A 22,827-nucleotide genomic window follows, 5' to 3' on the forward strand; every position below is an offset into this window, starting at 1 on the left:
GGTTCCCCTCCCCTTTTGTATAGGAGGTCCCCAATTGTGTATCAGCCCATGGAAAGTGGCAGGAGACGCTGGCACCAGGGGAGGGGCTGATGTTTCCAAAAGCGATGAATAAAAGAAGCACAAGGGAGCCAGCAGCCGGAAGACTGATGCTTGCAGCAGCTTCAGGCAGGTATCACCGCAGGATGCTATTGTAGGTCTCATGCAGGGGGGCAGGGTGTCTCTACAGGGGATAGGCAGCCTGCTGGCGTCATTGCAGGGAGATCCGTGAATTCTTTGTATGAAAATAAATCTATTTAGCCAATATTTATACACACAGGTGTCGGTCTGGTTTTCTGTCGGCGCATTGCGCCACTCACCCCAGAGACCTCTAACGTCTCTGTCCGCTAGCTCCCAGTTCTGGATTCAAAGCAGGACATGGGCCAAATGCAGCCCAGGATTTCCCTCATCTGGAATGAAAAGGGGCAGCTCCCAGAGACAACAAATTCCAATGCTCCCGGTGGAGCCCAGCAGCCAGGTTGCTCAGACGGAGAGAAAGGTGCCCTGGCTCTGTTCCTGGCCCCTCTGTGATTTGATTAACATGCTGCTTACTCTCCTCTTCCACGTTATTAATTAAACTGCACCAGTCCCACAAGACACAACCACCAGCCCTGAAAAGAATTGGAACAGAGGAGAGAAATAGAGGCTAGAGAAAAGGACTGCGGTGAAGACAGACACTGAGCAAGACTCACCCCTCAGAGCCCATCCTACCCTCTCGCCACTGGGAACTTGGCACAGTTGTCCATGGGTAGCCCATGCTCTCCCCACTTCTCTAAAAACCCTGGGGAAACATTGCCGTGAAAGTCAGCTCTTCATCCAGCCCCTGGCTGCCTGGCCGGGGTCTGAGTCCTACCCGCAGGGTTCCCCAGACCCTTGTGGTGCCTCACTACCAGGGGAGGGCCAGAGTGTGCACAGCCCCCAGGCTGTATGGCCCTGAAACAAGGGGGCAGCAGTGGAGTGGTGCTCCCCCCCCCCAGGAAGGCTGGTGGGGACTCCCCCTCAGGGGGCAGCAGTGCAGAGGCTATGACACACCGCAGGTCCCCCAGCAGAGGGCAGGCTCAGCCAGCTCCGGCCCATCTCCTCCCTCCCGCCTCTGATAGGACAGCCGCGTTCTCAACCTCCCGCCCCCTCCACCCGATTGGCCCTTTGGTGCGGCCCGGCGGTCGCTGTTGCGCCCGGCCCGGCCCGACAGGGGGCGCTGTACGGTGGCGCGCGGGGAAGGAGCGGCCGCCGCTCTGTCCCGCCCCTTGCCCGGACTCTATGGTGTTCGGCCGTTGCCCCCGGCCCGGCCCGGCCTGACACGGACGGAAGCGCCGCGAGAGGCACCGGCGCCCGGGCGGGGCGGGTGAGAGGCGCCGGGCGGGCTCCAGGGTCCCCGCCTCGGGCGAAAGGTACCCCTCCCCCCGGCCGGGACACCCCCTCCCCCCGGTCACCCCTCCCCCCATGGCACCCCCAGCTGGGACACCCCCCCGGGGGGGGGGACTTCTTCCCACACCCCCCTCAGGGACACCCTCACCTGAGAGAGCCCCTCCCGTCGGGAACGTTGCCCCCCCCCCCCCCGCCAACAGAGACAGCCCTGGCCTGTGGCGCACCCCTCCCCCCGCTGGGGACCCCCCCGAGTGACCCCCCCAAGTGACCCCCTAGCCCCCCCCAAGTGACCCCCCCACTGCCGCTGGGCCCCGCCCCTGGCAGGCTAGGGACACCTCCTGTGCTCCTGACCCTGCCGCGCCCGGTGCCCCCCAGGACGAGGTGGACTAGTAGCCCGATCCCGTGTTCGGTGGCCCCCTGTTTCTGTCGGACGTGGCACACTCGGGGTCCCTCAGGGCAGGTGTCCTGCGGGGTGCAGCAGTCAGACCGCTGCTGGCGTGTGGCACCTTGCCCTGCTTTACCGGGCCCAGACCCCAGGCTGCCGTGCGGGCACTTGGCGCGGCGGTGGTGGCCTGTTCTGCGGCAGCGTTTGGCGTTGGACTCCCCAGCACGTCCTCCCGTGTCCCTTGTGGCACGGGGGATTTTCAGCCAGGACGTTGATGTCTAGATTTGCCACATATCTGGTCACCCTCCAGGTTCTGCCTAGCTCTGCCACTTCCTATTGATGACCTTTGCATAGCTCCCCCCTCCCCCTCCTGACTCCGCCCATATTTTCACTCCAGTCTGTCTATCTGTCAGTCTCTCCGACTACCACCTTCATCCTTCTTCCACAAAGCCCCCTGAGCGAGTTTCTGCTTCCCTGAACTCACCTGCAGCACACCTACCCTCTTCACTTCCAAGCCTTTCAAAACCCACTCTGCCAGGCTGCCTGCATGAATCTCGCTGTATAGAAAATCCAGGTAGTTCTTCCGCTTTCTTGATGCCTGTCTCTCCTCAGTCTGTGATCTCCTCAAAGCAGGCCTGGTCTGTTCTTGTGTGTTTGAAAAGTATCTAGCACATATGGGTGCTAGCACATAATGAATAATAATCACCTGCCGTGTGCTGTCCTGATGTAATTCCCTAACTTCTCAGGGCGGAGTGGAAGCTAAGATGACTACAGCAGTTGTACCAAGCAGTCCTCTGCCTTCGCAAGGGGATGGAAACATCTATTACATCCTGACAGATGATTTTCGGTATGGCAGCAAGCTCTTTCAAGCCGGGAGCATGTGCTTCCTCAGGGAGCAGACTTATCTGAACAGTATTGTCAGCAGCAGGACTTCGTCTTGGTACCTGAGGGTCACCATGCTGGATGGCGATTCCATAGTCACGATCAATGCAGAAATTCTTCAGCCTGTGAGTGAGGACAAAGCTGTTTTCCTCCTGGCCATCAACAGCCTCACCGAGCGCTTGAACTGTTTCCTGGAGAGGCATAGCCTGGAAGCGGCGGTGAAGGCTACAGTGGGCCAGCCGGTGGTGGTGGATCTCAACCGGCAACTGTTCACCGGCACCATCCGCTATGTTGGGAATATCAGCAAGAGCGCTTTGTCCTCCACACTCTGTCCATCCTACTTTGGGGTGGAGTTACAGGTAAGGTGACTCAGGGAGGGAGGCTCTTTCTTCCCCCTCAATTAATTGTATGTAGGCCCAGCATCTCAGCCCAATGGAAGGGGTCTGGCCGAGGGAAGTGCAGTTGCATTGCCTCCCTGCACACATCTTATAATCAAACCTCTTGTTCAGGAAATCAGAGTTCATCCTGGGAGTGCTAGTTCTAATCATACTGCACTGAACGTTTAGCCTCTTAATCCTAATAGCAAGGCACTGTTCTCCACTGGTAACAGCAGTGTAATTGCAATCAAAACTCCTGGGTTCTGTTCCTGACTCTGTTCCAGAGTCCCAGTGTGATTTGTTCCTCTTCCTCTTTCTCTGACTCAGTTTCCTCATTGTAAAATGGGGATGGATCTACAATTCTGATCCAGTATAACAGCCCTGTTGCTCTTATTTGGTTTGGTGGGTACCTCATTTCTGAAATAAGGTCATGTCACTGTGCCAAGGGTTGGGTGGCTTCTCTCTGACTTGTCCCTGCCCAGAATGTAATGTTCTTTTCTGCTGGTTCTTCAGGGTGATGGTGAAGGCAGAGGCCACAGCGATGGCACCTATAACGGCTCTGAGTATTTCAAGTGTAAGCAGAACCATGGGCTCTTTCTGCCTCTTAACAAAATCAAGTTTATCCCGGCGCCGGGCAGCGACCCAGTGAAAGAGGAGCCAAACCTGGATGTGGATGAGGTTGTCCCTGTGAAAGTGGGGGATACAATTGGCTTCTACCTGGACGATGTCTTCAGACGAGGAATAGCTATGGCCGTGTACAAGGAGGGAACCCAGTGGTTTGTTAAAGTTTGCCCAGTAAGAGGAGCTTGCCTTCTTTTCTTGTTGTTATCCTTGCAGCCTGCTTTTTGGTAGGAACCTTATATATGTGCAAAATCAGTTCCCACACACGTGGTGCTGTTGTAAGATTGTGTGGAGGGAAGTCTTTGTCTAGGGCAGACAAAACCATTGTTTCCTGTGGGAGACTTTCCTCATCGCACCCCACCACTTACAGATCATTGAGTTGGCGTTAACCCTCTATTGCACTGTCACTTATAGGAAGAAGAAGGAACAACAGATGTTTTCAGAGACATCCCTATGGACTCTGTTGTGAAGGAAGGGCTGCTCTCTCCAGGTAAAACAGCACACAAATACAGCCCTCCTATACACGCAGAACCCAGTGGATCTGGATTTGCTGCTGTTTTTCTTTTCTTTCACCTTGTTTTCTGTAGTGTGGCTGACAAGCCTAAAACACAGCAGAAGAGTTTGCTACATTTTTAAAAGGATGTTGAAAAATTGGAAAAAACACAAATGCGATTTGTGGGCTGGAGAAAATGTCCTACAACGAGAGCCTTAAAGAGCTTAGTATATTTACCTTATTGAAAAGAAGACTCAGGTGACCTGATTACAGCGTATAAATACCTTCCTGGGGAGAAAATACAGGGTACTACCGTGCTCTTTGTCGATCAGCGAAAGGCAGATCAAGAACCAATGTCTGGAAGTTAAAGGCAGACAAATTCAAATTAGAAATAAAACCCGGATTATTAACAGTGAGGGGAATTAACCATTAGAACAAACTACCAACAAGAAGTAGTGAATTCTCCAGAGCAGCATAAAAGAGCCTTAGCTTGACTGAGAATCAGTCCCCAAGTTTCCTGACACTCATAAGAACGGCCATACTGAGTCAGACCAATGGTCCATCTAGCTCAGTGCCCTGTCTCAAATTTTAAGTGAGAGTTTAGAGAACAGGGCAATTTTGGAGAGATCTACCCCCGTCATCCCCTCCTAGCTTCTGGCAGTCAGAGGTTTAGTGTAGCCCCAAATATAGCTAAGATGGTCAGGGACGCAACTCCAACAGCCATTGATGCACCTATCCTCCATGAACTTATCTAGTTCTTTTTTTAACCCAGTTTTACTTTTGATCATCACAGCATCCCATGGCAATGAGTACACTGGTTAATTGTGTATCGTGTGAAAAAGTACTTCCTCTTGTTTGTATTAAACCTGCTTCCTATTAATTTAATCAGGTGACCCCTGGTTTTTGTTTTGTGGGAAAGGGTAAATAACACTTCTCTGTTCACTTTTCCACAGCATTCATGATTTTATAGATCTCTATCATCTCCCCCCTTTAGACATCTCTTTTCTAAGCTGACACACCCTAATCTTTTTATGATGAAAAGTTCCAGAAGGGTAGCTGTGTTAGTCTGTATACAGCCAAAACAACGAGAGTTCTGTAGCACTTTAAAGACTAACAAATGTAATTTCTGCAGGCATAAGCTTTCGTGGGCTGTAACCCACTTCGTCAGATGTAAGGAATAGAAATCAGATTGGGGGTGTGTATATATATATATATACACATCTAAGGTTAAGGAACAACAATGGGGAAGTTAGGTATTAGCAAAGTCCATTCAGTTAGAGCACTTGAGGCCTATTCACGACCATTGATTAGGAGGTGAGAATGTGTGAACAGTGGCAATTACTTCTTGTAATGAGAGAACCATTCCAAGTCCCTATTGAGACCCAGTCTGATTGTGTCAAGTTTGCAGATGAGTTCCAATTCTGCAGTTTCTCTTTGAAGTCTGTTTTTGAAGTTTGTTTGTCTTTAAAATGCTACAGAACTCTCTTGGTTTTTGCTAATCTTTTTAGTCTTTCCTCATGTGGAAGCCGTTCCATACCTTTGATCATCTTTATTGCCCTTCTGTGAACCTCTTCCAGTTCTGCTATATCCTTCTCAGCCTCAGACTCTTTCCATTAGCCTAGATCCACTTCTGAGAAGTACAGAAATACTAGGTTGTATTGTTATTAGGAAAACAATTTGCAAAATATTTGGCAACCACTTATTCTAATGAACAAAGATTGACTTTCCACCCCAGCTCTTGCCCATGCTCTGTTATGTGTTGTATGAATTTTCAGTATGTGAGCCGAACATGGTCCTGGAATCTCAGAGACTAATGGAGCGAGAGAGAAGCGAGAGTGGAGAGGAACTGGAAAGTAGAAAACGATCCCTGGATGTGAACTCCATGGTACAAATCACCTTAGACAAGGGGAATCCAGTCTCTGGAATCATTCGCTGGTTGGGGTACCTGCCCAACATTACACACAAAATGGCAGGAGTTGAATTAGTAAGTAGCAAAATAATAGTTCTGTTCCCTTAGGGCACTAAGGTCAGACTGCCGTGTCTTTTGAAGTCCCTTGATTTTGGACCTCGCGTCTCTCAGCATGTCCTAGATTGGGACGCTAACACTTCATACTGCTTAATTAAAGCTGACAGCTGGCCTCTTGCTGGGCTCATGGATGGGATAATAGAGGTGCTGGTACACAGGCTTTCCTTAGTGGAGGGAGCGTGGTCTGTTGGTTAGAGCATGCAACAGGGAGCCAGGACTTCTGACTTCTATTCCTAGCTCTGCCATTGACTCACTGAATGATCTTGGTCAAGTTTCCTCTCTATCTTTTTCCCCACCTGTAAAATGGGATAATTCTCACCTGCCTGTAGAGGTGTTGTGAGGCCTCATTAGTTGTTTGCAAAGTGCTTGAGATCCTTGGACAACAGCTGCTGCTGCTGTTGAGATTTGGATTCATGAAATGCATTCTGTGCTGCCAAAAGAGATTCACGGGTCTAAAATGTAACCAAACTAAATGACAAAATGGGTCAAAATAAGTAAGTAGTTGCAAAAATAGTATGCAGTTGTCAGGTCATGAAATCCTTTCCTAACATCAGCCCTGGTGCAACCATCAGATATGTGCAGTTCTGACTGTATGATTTGTTTAATAGCGTGTTTGATCACATTGCTGTTACCCTTTTTCTGCACTGTGCTTTTAAGTGCTGCTTAGCTGACTTATTCCTAGAAAGCCCTGCTGGAACTGCTCGTGGATGGATTTCTGCCCTTTTCACAGGATGAAGAGAAGGGGGTCACAGATGGCGAATGGCAAGGCATGCGCTATTTCCGCTGCCTCCCAAAGCGGGGCCTCTTTGTGAAGCTACAGTCATGCCAGCCCGACATGCGCTTCCAGTGTGTGAGTGGCACCTCCCTGGACCCTAGCGCTTTCAGTAAGTTCCCTTAGAAGCTGATGACTCAGACTGGGACAGGAAGGTGGCTGGTGTTTGCTAGTCTGTTTCTTGAGGACCAGCATTTTGTGTAAAATTATAATTCTGAGTCCAAGGTGCACCCCCCATTCCCAAAGAATAGCCCCGATATCTATCCTGCCACCACTAAATCTACTGCACTTTATATTCCACAATCCGTCCCCGTTAGAACTGACTCTAGGACTAATTTTGTTCTCTCCCTCTTCCTTTCACTTCCATTTTCTCATTTTCAAGCTATTAGTGTTCAAGCCAGGGGACTGGGAGGTGGGGATCCTGGGTGCTATTCTGACATTTGCCTCTGACTTGCTGTGACCTTGGGCAAGTCACTTAAATTCTGTTACCTAACTTTTCCTTTCTGTAAAATGGGAGTGATTCTTACCAACTACACAGGGATGTTGTCAGACTAAAGCATTAGAGATCCTCTGACTGTCACAGCCCTGTTGCTTTAATAGCCCCTTGCCTCTTGCATTGCATGCTGGGTCTGCTCTTCCGGAGGTTACTTATGCTGTAGTGGAATAGTTGTGGACTAGCTGGAATGGTAGGAGACCCTACTGGGCTGGAATGAAGGGTGTAGATCTTCAGGACAGAGCAGTAAACTCCTCAGAATAAGCGCCCCGAGCCTTCTGCAGCTCTCTTGAACTCATGGAGGCACAGCAGACTTACAGGGCAGGGAAGAGCAGATCACACTACATCTGCATTTTTCTGCTTTCCTGAGCTAGGGCAGTGCTCCTTCCTTCCTCCGGTATGGTTAGACCAACTAATCCTGTACCAAAGTCAAGCAGGCAGAAATGTGGTGAATGTGCATTAACTTACCAACTTCTGCTTCCAGCACCGGTCCGGAGAATCCCTGTAGCTGGTTATTGAACACTTCAATGCAGAAGCATTTTCTAGGAATACTTTACAGAGAGATCCCATTATCTCAAGCTTCCATTCAACACAGGGTCAGGAAACTAGCTCTCTCCACTGTGGGCACTTTCTGCAACAGATGCTTGCTGACAGGAGGATGAGGATAATAGTGGCGGTGTAGATGATGGGAATGTGCAGTGGCTGAAAAGTCTAGTGGCCGAACAAGTGATCAGCAGATTGCCCAGAGGTTCCCTCTAATGCTGGGGTTATGGTTCTGTGCTCTTGGAGTAGATTATATTGGGTAAGTGTGCCAAAAATCAAGTCCCCATCCCAAAGAGGTGGCTGTCTATAGGCACGGGAGGGTACAGTACAGAACAAACAATGGGTTGTGACCTTTATGGGTGGCCGAGGCCTACAGGAAAGGAACAGGAGGGCAAAGCTGCCCCGTGTATAAGGGAATGCTAAAAGAAGCAGCTTCTGTTATTTCTGTTGCAGGAGAGATGGATAGTCCGCAGGTTCTGGCCAATTCTCCTCCCCCCAGAAATAGCACAGCTGTTCGTGTTTTACAAGGGCGGATGAGAGGGATTCAAGGCCACTGCAATTCCTGCTACATGGATGCTGCTCTTTTCAGGTAGGAGGCACAACTCTTCTTTAACCTTATGCAGAATGGCCTCTCTTGACCACCTCCTTCTGTGAAGTGATGACCGTAATCCAGGAGTGATGGTCCTCACTGAGGGTCAAACCGGGCAGCTCACCAAGAGACTGGGGGTTACACATAAGTGGCATAAAGTAGCATAGAATGCAGTTGCTCTTTAATATAGAGCTGCACCATACAGATGGCAGGTCCCGATCTCCTGCCTAATCTAAAGGAGGAAGTTCTTAGAAGCTAAGCGCATACCATTTGTGTGTAATGAAAAATCCTAGATTGCCCCACTAGATCATATTGCTAGTCTCTCAAGTCTGGTATGTCATCTCAGGTAATGGCCAGAGACTGATACTTCAGAGAAACCTCCAGTAATGCATCTCGCTGATGGTATAGTGCTGTATGTGGGGGGGAAAGGTTCCTTGGTGACCCCCAAAAGCAGTCAGTTTTATCCCTGAAGATTTGAATATTTTATCCTGCCTAGCTGCAAATGTTGTTCATAAATTAGTCAAGCCACAGGATTTCACTCCTTCACAATACATGGAAGAACTTTCTCATTTCACACTGCCCAATCTCACACCTTCTATCTCTCCATCCTTACATCTAAAAATTAATGGTAGCTTAGATACAGGTGATCACGACTGGATTACATTTATAATGTCCATGTGGGATAATGTTCAGACCAGTAATATAAATACTTGGTGCTTTAAAGGGGCAAATTTCACAAAGCTGAAAATAGTTATGAGCCACATCAGCCAGGAAGAAGAATTTGATCAGAAAAATGGGAATAATTGGGAATTGTTTAAGAACATTTTACTAGATGCCAAAAAAGCCACAATTGAGGAAAAAGGCAGCAATTTAGTTAATTAATTGTATAACAAATGGAAGACAGAGAAGTCAATAGTAATAATATAAAACAGGCTATGAATTATGGAAACCTGATAGGAGAAGCAAAGGAACACAAGTAGAAATCTATGGTCCAGCGGTGTTAAGGATTTTTTTAAATATGTTAGGAACAAAAAGAATCCTAACAAAGATATTGGTCTATTAGTAGATGGAGATGGTAGAATTATCAGTACTAATGCAAAAAGGCAGAAGTGTTCAGTAAATATTGTTGCTTTGTATTGGGGAAAAACAGAGGATGTCATATCATTTTGATGATGATGACATTTTTTCCATTCCACTGGTATCCCAGGAGGATGTTAAACAGCAGCTACTAAAGTCAGACATTTTAAATCAGCAGGTCCAGATAACTTGCATCCAAGAGTTTTAAAAGAGCTGACTGAGGAGCTTGCTGAACTGTTAATGTTGATTTTCAATAAGTGTTGGAGCACTGGGGAAGTTTCAGAAGACTAGAAGAAAGCTAATGTGCCAGTATTTTAAAAGGGTAAAGGGATGACCCAGGTAATTACAGGCCTCTCAATCTGAGATCGATCCCGGGCAAAATAATGGAGCTGCTAATACAGGACTTAATAAGAATTAAAGGAGGGTAACATAATTAATGTCCATCAACGTGGGTTTATAGAAAATAGATGCTGTCAAACTAAATTGGTATCTTTTTTTAATGGGATTGCACGTTTGGTTGATAAAGGTAATAGTGTTGATGTAACAGACTTCTTTAAGTATTTGAATTGGTATTACAAGGCATTTTGATTAAAAAAATTGAACGATATAAAATTAACATGGCACACATTAAATGGATTAAAATCCAACTAACTGGTAGGTCTCAAAATGTATTTTTAAATGGGGAATCATCATTGTGTGGGTGTGTTTCTAGTGGGCTCCCACAGGGATCGGTTCTTGACTCTGAAAAAGATTTGGGAGTCATGGTGAATAATCAGCTGAACATGAGCTCCCAGTGCAACACGGTGGTCAAACAGGTTAATGTGATTCTTGGCTGCATAAACAGGGAAATCTCAAGTAGGAGTAGAGAGGTTATTTTACTTCTGAATTTGGCACTGGCATGACCACTGCTGAAATACTGTGTCCAGTTCTGGTATCCACCATTCAAGAAGGATGTTGATAAACTGGAGATTGTTTAGAGAGAAGAGCCATGATAATGATTAAAGGGTTAGAAAATATGTCTTATAGTGATAGATTGATGGAGCTTAGTCTATTTAATTTAACAAAGAGAATGGTTGGGGGTGATAATATTACAGTCTAGAAGTACCTATATGAGGAGCAAACACTTGGTAATGGGATCTTCAGTCCAGCTGAGAAAAGTATAACATGAAACCAATGGCTGGAAGTTGAAACTAGACAAATCAGAGGTGTGAATTTTTAACAGTGAGGGTAATTAACTTCTATATTGGAACACTATTCCAATGGTCATGGTAAATTCCCCATCACTGGCAATTTTTAAATCAAGATTGGATGTTTTTTAAGAGAGATGCTGTAAGAATTATTTTGGGGAAATTCTATGACCTGTGTTATAGATAGGCTTGGAAGGAGTAGATATTTGTCAGTTAATGTCGGTAAATATCTATTTCACCTCACACACACACACACCCAATAAAAAAATATTTCCAGATGGAGATGGTAGAATTATCAATACTAATGCAAAAAAGGCAGAAGTGTTCAATAAATATTATTGCTCAGTTTGATTTAAGGATACTAGCTGTGTATATTTTGACATATGATGTTGATAATTTGTGTTTTAATTGTTATAACTTTAACTTTAGTTTTAACTTCTAGAATCTCAACATCTACTGTTACTAAAGAATTGTCTGACCCATCACCAAAGAATTGTCTGACTCCCCACCCCCCATTATTTCCTGCAACTGTGAAAATTCAAGTTGATAAAAATCTAAATATCCGTGTTAATTTTGACAGATAATAAAAATGAGAAAAAAGAAAAGAAAATAAAACCCAAACTCTGCCAAGCTCAATTAAAGAGGAGGTCAGACTAGATGATCTCAGTGGTCCCTTCTGGCCTTGGAATCTGTGACTCTGTAAATCTCTCGCTCTCTATGCTCTGTATAGAATACCTGTGTTATTCCCTCATTCCACTGGCTGCTGTTAGTTGTTGCTGCAAATCCAGCAATGTTACCAACCACTCTTTCCTCACAGCCTCTTCTCCTGCACCTCTGTACTGGACTCCATGCTCTTCAAGCCCTCCCTCCCTCCCGACGGACATGTCCAGAAGATCCTCCGGGATGAGATTGTGAATCCCCTCCGACGGTGAGTCCTGTACGTAGGCCCCCTGGAAGCAGGAAGTCTCTCTTCTGTAATCTCCATGCTGCTATCACCTCCTTCCTGCGGTACTGGGTCTGTCTGATTCAGATGCTACTGAGATAAAGAATATCCTAGAGCAGCGGTACTCAACCATTTTTTCCCAAGTACCACTCGGGAAAAAAACAGGGGGGACTTCCGGTGGCGGCGGGCTTTCGCGGTGGGCTCCATGGCGGGAACAATGCCCTCCGCCGAAACCCTTCCGCCGTTTCCCCTTTTCGGCAGCAGACTTTCGCGAGGGTGGGTGGGCCCTTCCGGTGGCGGCAGATTCGGCGGCGCGGCACGACTCACATACCACCTAGCCTTCTTCGGTGTACCGGTTGAGAACCGCTGTCCTAGAGATTCACATCTCTTGGCCAACTCTAAAGTTCTTCCTATTCTTCCTTCCCATTCGTATTAACCCACTGACAGCTGAGAGTGTGGGTTTCCTTTGCTGAACGTCGGTATGTTGTGCACTGGGGCATCGTGAAGGGTTAGGGTTAAAGAAGGGAGTCAGCAGCAGAGATGGTGATGTTACATTTCAGAGGAATGGCTGAACGGGCCATTACAATTGGTTCTTTAGCCTGCTGCTCTCGTGGCCTCCATGAGTCCATCTAAAGTCTCCCACTAGAATTCAGTCCTGGAATGGTGTAGGGGCAGTACGCTCAGTATGCTCAGCCCCTGGCAGAAGGCCACCTGCGGTTCTCTGTTGACCCCTCCAGAGGACTTGGGAGTGGTGCTGACAAACCACATCCTACTCTCCCTGGCCAGAAGGAAGGCTGTCATGACTCACGGTTGAAGGTGAGAGCACGAAGGAAGGCATCCCTGGCGTTCAGAGGTCTCGGTTGAGAAGTTGTGGGAGAGGGGAAGACGTTTTTAATTAAAGGCTGTGCCCGGGCCCTGTCACATGAAGGACTCTGATTTAATCTGTGGCCCTGATTTCTTGCTCCCAGGGCTGGGAGTGATGCTGATACGGGAGCAAAGTCTCCAGGGAGCAAGTAATCCACCTTGCTTAACAGCTGGCTCATAAGAAATACTGAAGACTTCAGAGGGCCACCCATGCACTGCCAGACTGTAAGGCTGGTGGCTGAGGCAGGGCCTTGTGGTGGGCAGTGAGTATCCTTTGGCCTTCATCAAGGATATGTGGCACGCTCCTTCCCTCCCCAGTGGTTATCGGAGAGGAGTGGTGTTGGTGTCGGCGCCGAGCGGCTTGTGGTTGGGCCTCTGGCCCTAACTTCTCCTGGCCTTTTGGGAGTGTGCGTCTTGACTTGGATGTTGGAATGTGGGCAACACCCTTCACCTGCAGTGTTTTCTGCCACTGAGATGTAAGTTTGCCGATGCACAGAGAGATCATTCCCAGCTTCCTCTCATTCCCAGGAATGGCTTTGTTGCCGCTAGTAGCGTGATGCACCTGAGGGAGCAGCTGACTGAGAAGGGCCAGTGTTCCAGCTTTGCCACGTCTGAGAAAGGTAATGTGCAGACGTCTGACATCGGGGTGGTCTGCTTCTCCCTCAGGGGGCCCACAAGCTAGTTTCCTGTTTGCCCCCAGAACACTTCTTTGAAATATATGTCTGCTATATGGAGAATTCCTCAGACCCTTCAGCTGAGGTTTGGCCTTGCAGGAGGGTCCCCCAGTGTGATGGAAAGATTGGAATCATGAGGTCCCTTGCAGCTGGCCTGTGGCTCAGAAGAAACCACCACCCAGGCAGCATTTGCCCCAGAGCAGTTTCTACCTGACCCACTGGATTGTATTCGCAGTCTGGAGTTCAACTCTGCTAGTCTGAATAGGGGTGTTAACCACATTGTCTTGGCCAGGTTCCACATCACATCATTACATTTTGCTCACCTAAATTCCTCCCCAGATTCAGTTGGACATTAGATTCTTCTTCCTTCGTTCTTCTTAATTGTTGTGCGTGTCTGAACAATTACCCCGTTCCCATCCACGGGTAGCTGAAGTAATACCATATGTCTCTGACTTGCTCAGACATAAGACTTGTAAAGTGCTTTCAGATATGCAGATGAAAGGGGCTGCAGAATGCCAAACTGTTATTGAAATACCCAATGCTCCCATGATGGTGGTATAAATATGAAAAAGTAGAAATGAGATTAAATCTTCTGGTCTCATGTCCTGTCATTTACTGAACAGTATTTTTGTTTCATCTGTTTGCTATGTTCTTGTAGCTTGACTAGAGACTGCCCAGACTTTTGCTCTTTGTTCCTTCAGTTTCCAGCATTGTCCCTGGTTTCAGTGTCAGTTAATGCATTTAGTGCTGGAAGTAAACATCTATCAAGATCTTTCTCACCAGGCTGTTTGAGCGCAAATGAATGGAATGAATGCATCTGTGATGCATGAATGTGATTTACCCTCAATATAGCTAAGAAATCACTCAGCACTGGAGGGGTTAAGAGAAATGTGTCCTTTTACCAGGCTGCTGTCCTTCTCCTCTCTCTCTCTCTGTGGAAGGTTGTTTCAGTTTTTATGCTGACCATAGAACTTTTGAACTATGAAACTAACCAAGTGTTTTCAGCTCCTAATCAGACCAGCGCCATACCTGGAGTGAAAGAGGAGAAGCTCTGTGTGTAAAACACCAGCCCATATTTAACAGTGCTTTTCCCCTTCTACATGAGGTGGGTCAGGGAAATGTGTTGGGTTTGGCTTGGCCTGATCTGATCTGTGATTTCCATGAACTTTCAGACCCTGAGGAGTTTCTCAATCTCATCATGCATCACATTTTAGGAATAGAGCCACTACTGAAACTGCAGTAAGTTGCCTTCTGTGATCTGACTCATGCAGTGACTTTGCTGCCCACATTTCAGACTGGGGAGGGAAGGAGGTGACTTGGTTCATTAGATAATGCCTGAGTGGAGAGGATCAGTGAATTTCCCACGTGCATGAAGGAGATAGAGAAATGTGTCACTACCTTGTGCTTGACTATCCTTCACTCTGCCACTGAATCCCTGCCTACCCACCACTCTAAGGTCACATTCCAGGGACTGTACTTGGAGGTGATAGTTATACATTATTCCCAGGTGTGTCACCTTCAGGGAGTGATGATATGTGTAGTGTCATCCCTGGGCAGGGCCAGTGGTGGCACGAGAAACACAGGGCTCGTGTTCCCAATCGTCAGTAGGTTGGCTGTGGAGCTGTATCACAGATACCTCTGAAGAGTCTGGTGTCTCTAGACTGCCACACTGGCTGAGATCCCAAACAGAGAATCCACAGAGCTTAGTCCCAGAAGCCCTGTTTCGTGGGGACTCCTACAAAGAGGAGAGTTGCTTCGGCTGGGGACTCTGAAGAAGATCAAAACCAGCCGCACTGTTCAGGTGCATAGCCTGGGGTTGTTGGCTTTCTGGGTTCCCTTGTGGAGGTATCATGCAGCTACTCAGAAAAGCAGTGGATACAAAGAAGCCTGTCTCACTTCACTCCAACCCTCCTGCTAGGGGTCGCTTAATAGGAATCCTTTCTATGCTGTCCCAGCATTGCTGCTTCAGGGGGACAGAATGATCCTGGAAGAGCTTTTCCGTATAAGTTGCCTTGTGAATGCAGCAAGTTTTGCTTTGCAGTTTTCCAGGCTGCTGGATCACAAACCAGGCACCTTATAACTCAGATATAGGAATCTCCTGGTCACACTATAAAGCGACTGACATTAAAGAAAATCAGTGTCTCTTCATTTTTAAATTGAAGTGGGGGGAGTGTGTTTGGCCCATCCATCTTAAAGGAACAGAATGCAACTGAGGATGATACTTAATTGGTATCCATCACCATGGCATTCGTTGGGTATTTCTGGATGAAAAATGCTTAGTTTATTGAAAGATAGAGCTGGGAGCCCTTGGTGCCAGGGTTGGAGGCTGTGCTAAAACCCAAATGCTGCTGTGAGAGCTCCGCCGTCCGTGGCACCAAGGGCTACGAAGATCGTGCAGAGAGGCGACCCCGGTGCCCTGACTCTTCAACATTGCTTCCAGGTCTGGAGGCCAGAAGGAGCAGGAGTGTTACTATTACCAGATATTCATAGACCAGCAAGAGGATCTGGTCGTGCCCAATGTGCAGCAGTTAGTGGAACATTCCTTCCTGTCTTCCAATCTCAAGCTAGTAGAGGTGAGTGCAGCTCCCCTTCTTCTCCTCTCTCTTTCATGTCTGCTTTCATTTCCTGCCCCATGCGCCTGACTGGTGGTTAGAGCCTTTTACTCCCCATCTCCACAGTAAGGTGCTTAGTAGATTTATACCTAAGATCACAATGCAGCAAGCCTCCAGCACCCCACCGGGACTTGAGGGATGCAGTAGAGGATATGAGAAGGGATATGCATGGGTAATGGGGTGTGCTGCTCCAATTGGCACCAAGTGGAGAACCTGAGTGGAGAACGTGTCATCTAGCTGCCGGGTTGGAGAAGGTCCCAGAGGGGATTGCATGGGCAGGGCAAGGAGTTCTCTCTCCTTGTTTGGTGACTTGCTCTTCTTCTCCCAGATCCCCTCCTGTTTCATTATCCAAATGCCACGTTTCGGGAAGGAATATAAAATGTTCAGCAAAATCATTCCCTCCCTGGAGCTGGACATCACCGACCTGCTGCTTGACAGTAAGTTTCTGGGTACTGGTGATTCTGGGGCTGTCCTGCATGTGAGAGCTAACACAGGCTCATTTGGATCCACATGGCAAGGCTTGCCTAGTTAGATTGTCAGCTGAACAGTAGGGGCAGGACTGTGCTGTGATTCCTCCTCACTGAGCGGGGCTTGCATGGCAGGCACGGCAGGGGCCAGAGCATACAGGCTCCCTGTAACAAAACCTCTTCTGACATTTGTGTTCCCACCTCAGGTCCCCGGGAGTGCTTTGTGTGTGGGGAGGTAGCCACCCAGGAGTGTTCCGCGTGCTTCAAAGACAAGAGGTTTGCAGCCACGGGGATGAAGCAATACTGCAACTACTGCTGCACACAGGTATCCAGTCTTCCCCTCCATGTGTTCACTGATCCCCCCAGCCCGGCCCCCTTCCGGGTGGCAGATCACAGATGGAAACCTCTGAGCTTCTGTTGCTTTCCCTGCACCATTCAGGTGGGAGGCTCCTTCCTGAGCAGACCAGCGCTGCTGACTGGATTGGCCACTCAGGGTAGTTGCCCCATGATCATAGACTCATAGAAGATGAGGGTTGGAAGGGACCTCAGCAGGCCATCTAGTCCAAACCGTTGCTCAAAGCAGGACCAACCCCGACTAAATCATCCCAGCCAGGGCTTTGTCAAGCTGGGCCTTAAAAACCTCTAAAGATGGAGATTCCACCACCTCCCTAGGTAACCCATTCCAGTGCTTCACCACCCTCCTAGTGACAAATTTTTTCCTAATATCCAACCTAGACCTCCCCCACTGCAACTTGAGACCATTGCTCCTTGTTCTGTCATCTGCCACCACTGAGAACAGCCTAGCTCCATCCTCCCTGGAACCCCCTTTCAGGTAGTTAAAGGCTGCTATCAAATCCCCCCTCACTCTTCTCTTCTGCAGACTAAACAAGCCTAGTTCCCTTAGCCTCTCCTCATAAGTCTTGTGCTCCAGCCCCCTAATCACTTTTGTTGCCCTCCGCTGGACTCTCTCCAACTTGTCCACATCCTTTTTGTAATGGGGGGGCCCAAAACTGGACACAGTACTCCAGATGTGGCCTCTCCATTGTCGAATAGAGGGGAATAATCATTTCCCTCAACCTGCTGGCAATGTTCCTACGAATGCAGCCCAATGTGCCACTAGCCTTCTTGGCAATAAGGGCAGACTGTTAACTCATATCCAGCTCCAGTACTGCTGCCTAGCCCATCAGTCCCCAGTCTGTAGCAGTGCCTGGGATTCTTAGCATATTGGGCTGCATTAGGAGCATTGCCAGCAGGTCGCGGGAAGTGATTATTCCCCTCTATTCGGCATTGGTAAGGCTGCATTTAGAGTATTGTGTCCAGTTTCGGTCCTCCCACTACAAAAAGGATGTAGACAAGTTGGAGAGAGTACAGCGGAGGGCAACAAAAATGATTAGGGGCTGGAGCACAGGACTTATGAGGAGAGGATGAGGGAACTAGGCTTGTTTAGTCTGCAGAAGAGAAGAATGAGGGGGGATTTGATAGCAGCCTTCAACTACCTGAAAGGGGGCTCCAGGGAGGATGGAGCTAGGCTGTTCAGTGGTGGCAGATGACAGAACAAGGAGCAATGGTCTCAAGTTGCAGTTGGGGAGGTCTAGGTTGGACATTAGGAAAAGGTTTTTCACTAGGAGGGTGGTGAAGCACTGGAATGGGTTATCTAGGGAGGTGGTAGAATCTCCATCTTTAGATGAGGCTTGACAAAGCCCTGACTGGGATGATATAGCTGAGGTTAGTCCTGCTTTGAGCAGGGGGTTGGACTAGATGACCTCCTGAGGTCCCTTCCAACTCTAATATTCTATGATTCTATGATAAGTACAGGACTCTGCACTTGTCCTTGTTGAATCTCATCAGATTCATCTTCCAATTTGTCTTGGTCACTCTGTATCCTATCCCTGCCCTCCAGCGTATCTACCACTCCTTGATGAACTTGCACATACATCACCCCTCATCCATATGGACCCCATGTGCTTTACCAGGCTGGGGCACTGATTCTGGACAGATCTGAGGGAAAAGCCATTCCACTTCCTGCAGCACCCTCGCTTCTCCTGAGAGGTCCCCAACCAACTGCTGCCCAGGCTTAACAGCTGGCAGGCCTCTCAGTATGTGCTCACAGATGGAGAATGCTGTGTGTGGATGTGGGTGTGGCCGAAGAATGGAAAGAATCGAGACTATGGCGAGGACCATGCTGCAATCTTCTGGCACGTGGGAAAGACCCAGCTGAGGAGTTGAGTGGAAAGCAAGTGACCTCAGAATGAATTGGTGACTGACTGACAGCCCATCCGCGGACACAGCCCCTTTCCCTTCCGCTTAGGTGTATATAAAGTTGTGGTAGCCCTACTGACCTGCTGGCGCCCCCTGTTGTCTGCCCCCAGGCTCATTCTCACTACCTGCGCAAAGCGCACAGGCCGGCAAAACTGCATGTCCCTGAGGAGTTTCAGGGCAGAAGCCACGTGGGCAGCCCACGAATCCCGCGGGAGAAGATGGAGCTTTTCGCAGTGCTCTGCATAGAGACAAGTCACTACGTCTCCTTTGTGAAGTATGGACCAGAGAAAGAGAACTGGATGTTCTTCGACAGCATGGCTGACAGGCACGGTGAGGAGAGCTCTGCTCGGAGGGGAGGCCAGCCGGCCAGCCCTTTGCGCCTTCATGACCCCATTCAGGAATTGCAATCCCAGCTCAGAACAGACCTAAGTAACGTCTCCCCAGATCTGTCATGTAAATCAGAAGGCCTGTCTGTCCAAACTCCACTGGGTCAGTCTTCTGGGAAGCGTGGAAATGGTTCACTTCAGTAACCTGTAGAACTACTTCCCACGCAGCACTGAAAACCAACGTATCGTTTTACAGTGAGTTTAGTGCTGGTGAATGGTGCTGGCTTGACAGCTCTGGGGACGGGCAGCCTCTGTGCAACCACAGAACAGGTAGTAGCCAGGTAGGTTCTCCCTATCGCTGCCCCTCAGGTGCTTCAGACCTCAACTAGAGGGACTTCGAGGGGTGCAAAGACAGCTCCTTCATGCCCCCGTTAGTCCTTGGCCCCTCTGCTGAAACTGCCGACCAGGGGCCCAGTTAATGCCACCTGCTGTAGTGTTCTTTTGTGCGGTAGACAGCCATCCCCTGGGAACTGAGATTTGGGCTCAAACCTCTCTCTCTGTGTCTGTGTTTTGTTCAGGTGATGAGAATGGCTTCAACATTCCCATCGTAACGCTGTGCCCTGAAGTTGCCAAATACCTGCAGTTGCCAATGGCAGCGTTGGCCATGGAGCAGCCCCGGGACATGGAAGGAGTGGCCAAACGCCTCTTCTGTGATGCCTACATTTACATGTACCAGAGCGAGAAGATGGCACTTTACAAATGACACCAGCCTGGGCTGGGAGAGACGCTGCTGCACACGGGCAGAGCAGTGAGGTGCTGGAAATGTGGGCTTGGCTCACACCAGACAGTATCTGCCTGCAGCTGCTAATCGAAAAAACCCAGCCAGAGTCTGGGTCAGCTGACCGTTCAGCTTTGCCTCTGCTAATCTCTTCCAAAGTCTAGCGTCAGGTTATTGATCAGAGCAGCATTCAGTGGTGAAAAACCTGAGACTGGACCTACTGCAAATCCAGACTCTGAACCGCGGTTTACAGCTTTACCTATCCTGAGTGAGAGAACTTCAGTTTCATTCCATTCCCCTCCCTGCACCCCAGGTATTCATTGTCCTTCCTTCTCTGACCCTCTCTGCTGCAGTGGGCCCACCAGAACCCCCCTCCAGCCTTCCCCTCTCCCAGTTAACTCTTCCTTCTAGAGCTCAGGAATCAAGAAGCCCAAGTCAAGGCAAGGGCTGTGACACTCAGGTTTTCAACAGGACACAAGAGAACTGCACAAGCCCTCTGTGTGACATTTCATTTCATGGGCTTCCTGAATGTAAATGCAAATGTGTGTCAGCACCTCCTAGATGGTTAGGAGTCAGCTATCTCAGGAAGGGAATTTTTCTTAGAACTGCAATAAGTTCTGGGATATGTGACTGATCCTGAGGTCCCAGTAACTGGGGCCATTCACAACACCCCTATTCCCTGGATGCAGATCTGCACCAGCGTATTTATAACTCACTTGTGCTCCTTTACTCTCTCGGTTCAGCACTGATCTCTCTGACGCTTCTGCTTAACATCACTAGCGCTTTTTATTGGAAGTCTGTTTTTAGACATGAAATTTGGCTTGAGACTTGAAGCTTTGTGTCGCTGTTTCAAGCTGCACTTTGACCAAAAATATAATTTTAAGAACAAAACTGGGGCACCTTGAGTCAAAAAGAAGCGTAGGCACATCCTCCCCAAAGGCTGCGCAATTGCTCAGAGCGTTTGGCTTTCTAGCTGTACCTCGTCATTTTAAAGCTCATTCTGATTTCCTGCAGGGCATGTGGACAAGCAATAACCAAACAAAACCAGGAAAAAATGCTTTTTTGAAAATGAACATGTTCAGGTTTTCTGCCCGTAACAGGACTAAGGGTCAGGGTCTGTCGGGGGGAAGTTACTGGGTTACAACAATTTTAAAGCAGTGAAGTTACTAACATTTGCAAATTTGGGGCTGAGCCTGCAGTGAAGTTTCTGTTCTCTTAACACCGAGAGGACGCCCATAAGAGAGTCTGTGCTATGGCTCAGGGTGCCCAAACATTACCCAACCAAAGCTCATGCTGACAACTTGTCAAGAAGCTGAGGGGCACCGCGAATGGGCATAGAACAGGTAGCTGATTGCAGCTGCTCTCTTCTATACATGGGGTGCGGCCGCTGCAACTCACAGCACGTAACACTGTCTTGATCTGAGTAACTTATCTGTTTGGGTCAAGCTGGAGCATTGCAGTCTGTGGGCTGCCCCTTTCCAGTACAGATGAGGGAAGTCATGGTTCTTAGCAGAATGGGTTGCATTCGCCCTGTGCTTCGGCCACTCTGCATTTAACCAGTGCAGCACTAAGCGTGAGTTTTCGCTGTTGAGTTAATATGCCGGTATTGAAATGCATCATTCTGTTTCCTGACAGACTTGTGGAGGGGCCTTTTCAGCTGTTGAGAAAATTATCCACATAATGAACTTGGGTTTGCCCAACGGCCTTGAGAACTAGAGCAAATGCTGTTATCTGAATTGGCTTTCAAAACACGTGCCCAGCTACCAAAGAGTTACGGTTGCGATGGCGACTGACGCAAGCCAGGAAATTCAGAGTAAGGCTGATGCCCCTTCTTGACTCAAAAACGTCATCCTTGATTTTGACGTTTTCATCCTTTGGGGTTGATCCTGACAGGTACTGAGCACCTGTAATTCCCATTGCCTTGGAGCTGGTGGCTGGTCTGCCCCAATTAGCATCACCCGCTGTTTAAATACATGTTAGCTCCTGTGTTTGCACCATTCCTAGGAGCGAAGCTTTTGGGGTGTCTAAGGTAACAGGGTAATAGTGTTTAGTGTTGTATGGAATGTGGGCTCCAGGAGTTACAGGAGGTTTGAAAGCCTCCAGCAGATCCCAGCCCAAAATATCTTCTCCCATATTGCTGGCTTCTGTTAACATATACCGGGTTCATGTTCTCCAGGTGCCCAGTACTTCTGTTGCCTGTCAGCTGGTCTTGTCTGAACTCAAGTTCCTTCACTCACTCGCAGCTTCACCACAACTAATTCAGTGCTTCTGTCTGAGGAAGTCAGGAGAACTTTGGGGCAAACAGATTCCTTTAGCCAAACCACCTCCTTGGGTTTTTTTTCCATGTTGCTCACTTCAGTTACATCTCCGACAGGAAAATCAAGCTTCCTTGAAGTGTTGGTTGCTGGGTTCTCCTGCTCTCTAATGTAAACTGACCTACTGATCTTGCCCTGGCTAATGCCCTGTTATCTATAGAGCAACAAAAACCTCCTTCTCCGCTCTCTTTCAAAGCCATAATGAGCTGTCCGGGCTGGTCAGGCCCAAGTTGTTTGTCTCCATAGAACATCTCTACAGCTCTGGCCTCTTTTCTCAGGTATATCATGGGCCAGCGTTCTGTGTCTCAGAGCCATCCTGTGGTTTCTTAGGGTGCAAGTTAGCTCTTTTGAGATTTTACACTGTAAATGTTGAATATCAGATTATTTTTACTTTGGATATTTACGTGATTCGTTTCTCTTTATAGTGCTAAGCATGCCAGGCACTTCTGGCAAAAATGTTTTTAAAAAGGTGCCTTTCTCTTGACATGACGTGGCTCCTGCACGGTGACAAAGCAAGCCTTGCTTTCTAATCTGATCTGATTTTAAAAGAGCTGAGCCGGGGGCACGTCCTTAAGATCTGTAGAGTTTCTACTGGATTTTCCTCCTATGCACATTGCAAAAATACCAAAGCAGTTTCAGCACTTTCAAAATGAATTTATCTGATCAGAACAATAGTGGGGTGCACAAATCCAGTCGGATTTCCCTGAATTCATCTTGCGTTAGGATCATCCATCAGTACG

At 48.3% G+C, this 22,827-nt stretch overlaps 1 protein-coding gene across 3 annotated transcripts; it reads left to right on the forward strand.

Moving 5' to 3' along the window:
* The first annotated feature begins 1,251 nt into the window (after positions 1–1,251).
* Positions 1,252–21,101, forward strand: LOC137161062 (ubiquitin carboxyl-terminal hydrolase CYLD-like). Of its 3 annotated transcripts, none has more exons than XM_067560074.1 (15): positions 1,258–1,427; positions 2,536–3,030; positions 3,562–3,843; positions 4,084–4,159; positions 5,938–6,146; positions 6,919–7,072; positions 8,429–8,585; positions 11,667–11,777; positions 13,185–13,276; positions 14,503–14,569; positions 15,771–15,903; positions 16,271–16,379; positions 16,616–16,734; positions 18,779–18,998; positions 19,573–21,101. In XM_067560074.1, exons 2-15 carry the CDS (start codon positions 2,554–2,556, stop codon positions 19,755–19,757), a joined length of 2,391 nt encoding a protein of 796 aa, XP_067416175.1. In that variant the 5' UTR covers positions 1,258–1,427; positions 2,536–2,553; the 3' UTR covers positions 19,758–21,101. The 3 variants fall into 3 exon arrangements, with proteins under 3 accessions (XP_067416177.1, XP_067416175.1, XP_067416176.1); XM_067560075.1 differs by having other exon boundaries at positions 1,259–1,427; positions 8,450–8,585; XM_067560076.1 differs by lacking the exon at positions 18,779–18,998 and having other exon boundaries at positions 1,252–1,427; positions 19,573–19,740.
* Positions 21,102–22,827: the final 1,726 nt, after the last annotated feature.

This window comes from Emydura macquarii, unplaced genomic scaffold (genome assembly GCF_026122565.2).
Source record: "Emydura macquarii macquarii isolate MOO-44397 ecotype Brisbane River unplaced genomic scaffold, CSIRO-AGI_Emac_v2 contig_2246, whole genome shotgun sequence".
Taxonomy (NCBI): Eukaryota; Metazoa; Chordata; order Testudines; family Chelidae; genus Emydura; species Emydura macquarii.